The sequence below is a fragment of the Cricetulus griseus genome, chromosome 6 (genome assembly GCF_003668045.3).
Source record: "Cricetulus griseus strain 17A/GY chromosome 6, alternate assembly CriGri-PICRH-1.0, whole genome shotgun sequence".
NCBI lineage: Eukaryota > Metazoa > Chordata > Mammalia > Rodentia > Cricetidae > Cricetulus > Cricetulus griseus.
The window spans coordinates 32,784,577-32,786,172 of record NC_048599.1 but is presented as its reverse complement, the minus strand read 5'-3'; the positions used below and the strand labels follow the sequence as shown (position 1 = coordinate 32,786,172).

General features: G+C 69.6%; 1 protein-coding gene across 1 annotated transcript in view; it reads left to right on the top strand.

Annotated features, from left to right (window-relative positions):
• LOC113836331 (insulinoma-associated protein 1-like) overlaps positions 1–1,318 on the top strand; it is a 2,119-nt gene extending 801 nt beyond the window's left edge. The window contains 3 exon segments of the mRNA XM_027420878.1: positions 5–1,129; positions 1,132–1,260; positions 1,263–1,318. Of these exon segments, the coding sequence (XP_027276679.1) occupies positions 5–1,129; positions 1,132–1,260; positions 1,263–1,318 (1,310 nt within the window).
• The last annotated feature ends 278 nt before the right edge of the window (positions 1,319–1,596 follow it).

Here is a 1,596-nt window from a genome sequence, read left to right as displayed (position 1 = left end):
CCGGGCCCGCGGGCCGCGCACTTCGGCAACCCCGAGGCTGCTCACCCCGCACCTCTCTACAGTCCCACGCGGCCGGTGAGCCGCGAGCACGAGAAGCACAAGTACTTCGAGCGCAGCTTCAACCTCGGCTCGCCGGTGTCAGCCGAATCCTTCCCTACGCCCGCCGCGTTGCTCGCAGGGGGAGGCGGCGGCGCCAACGGCGCTGGCGGAAGCGGCACCTGCGGCGGAGATGCGCTACTTTTCGCGCCCGCTGAGCTCAAGATGGGCACCGCGTTCTCCGCCGGCGCCGAGGCGGCCCGGGGTCCCGGGCCCGGTCCCCCACTATCCCCCGCAGCTGCCCTGCGGCCCCCGGGCAAGCGGCCCGCGCCCCCGGCCACACTCGCTGCGGAGCCACCTGCCAAGGCAGCCAAGGCCCCGAGCGCCAAAAAGCCTAAGGCCATCCGCAAGCTGCACTTCGAAGATGAGGTGACCACGTCGCCGGTGCTGGGGCTCAAGATCAAGGAGGGCCCGGTGGAGGCGCCGCGGGGCCGCGCGGGGGGCGCAACCCGGCCGCTGGGCGAGTTCATCTGCCAGCTGTGCAAGGAGGAGTACGCCGACCCGTTCGCGCTGGCGCAGCACAAGTGCTCGCGCATCGTGCGCGTGGAGTACCGCTGCCCCGAGTGCGCCAAGGTCTTCAGCTGCCCGGCCAACCTGGCCTCGCACCGCCGCTGGCACAAACCACGGCCCGCGCCTGCCGCGACCCGTGCGCCGGAGCCGGAAGCCGCCACCAGGGCCGAGGCGCGCGACACTGCGGGCGGCGGCAGCGATCGGGACACGCCGAGCCCTGGCGGCGTATCCGAGTCTGGCTCCGAGGACGGGCTCTACGAGTGCCACCACTGCGCCAAGAAGTTCCGTCGCCAGGCCTATCTGCGCAAGCACCTGCTGGCACATCACCAGGCGCTGCAGGCCAAAGGCGCAGCGCCGCCGCCGCCGCCGCCGCCGGCCGCCACCGCCTCCTCCCCCGAGGACATACTAGCTTTCTACGCGGGGTCCGACGACAAGTCGCCCCAGGAGGCTGTGGGCGACGGCGAGGCGGCCGGCGTCCTGGGGCTGAGTGCGGCCGCCGAGTGCCACCTGTGCCCAGTGTGCGGGGGACCTTCCCCAGCAAGGGCGCCCAGGAGCGCCACCTGTGCCTGCTGCACGCTGCCCAGGTGTTCCCCTGCAAGTACTGCCCGGCCACCTTCTACAGCTCCCCGGGTCTTACGCGGCACATCAACAAGTGCCCCCATCTGAGAATAGACAGGTGATCCTCCTTCAGGTGCCCCCGCCTGCCTGCTAGTTTCGCCCTCGGTCCCGGCCCCCAGAACTGTGCCTTCACTTGAAGACCCACAAAACTGGCAGCCCATGTCTGCGCTGGGGTGCCCCCACCCCCATCCCGGGGTAAAAGTGTCGTCTTCGTCTCTCTTGGTGTGGCGTGATGGTAACCCTGGTCCTCTCGCTGTGACTCCTTTTGGACCCTACCCCCTTTGCCCTTGTACCCCCACCCGTGGAGCAACAGGAGTCCTTTGTTTCTGTACAGGGGAGAGGGGAAAAAAAAGCTGTAGGCGTTTGTCTCGT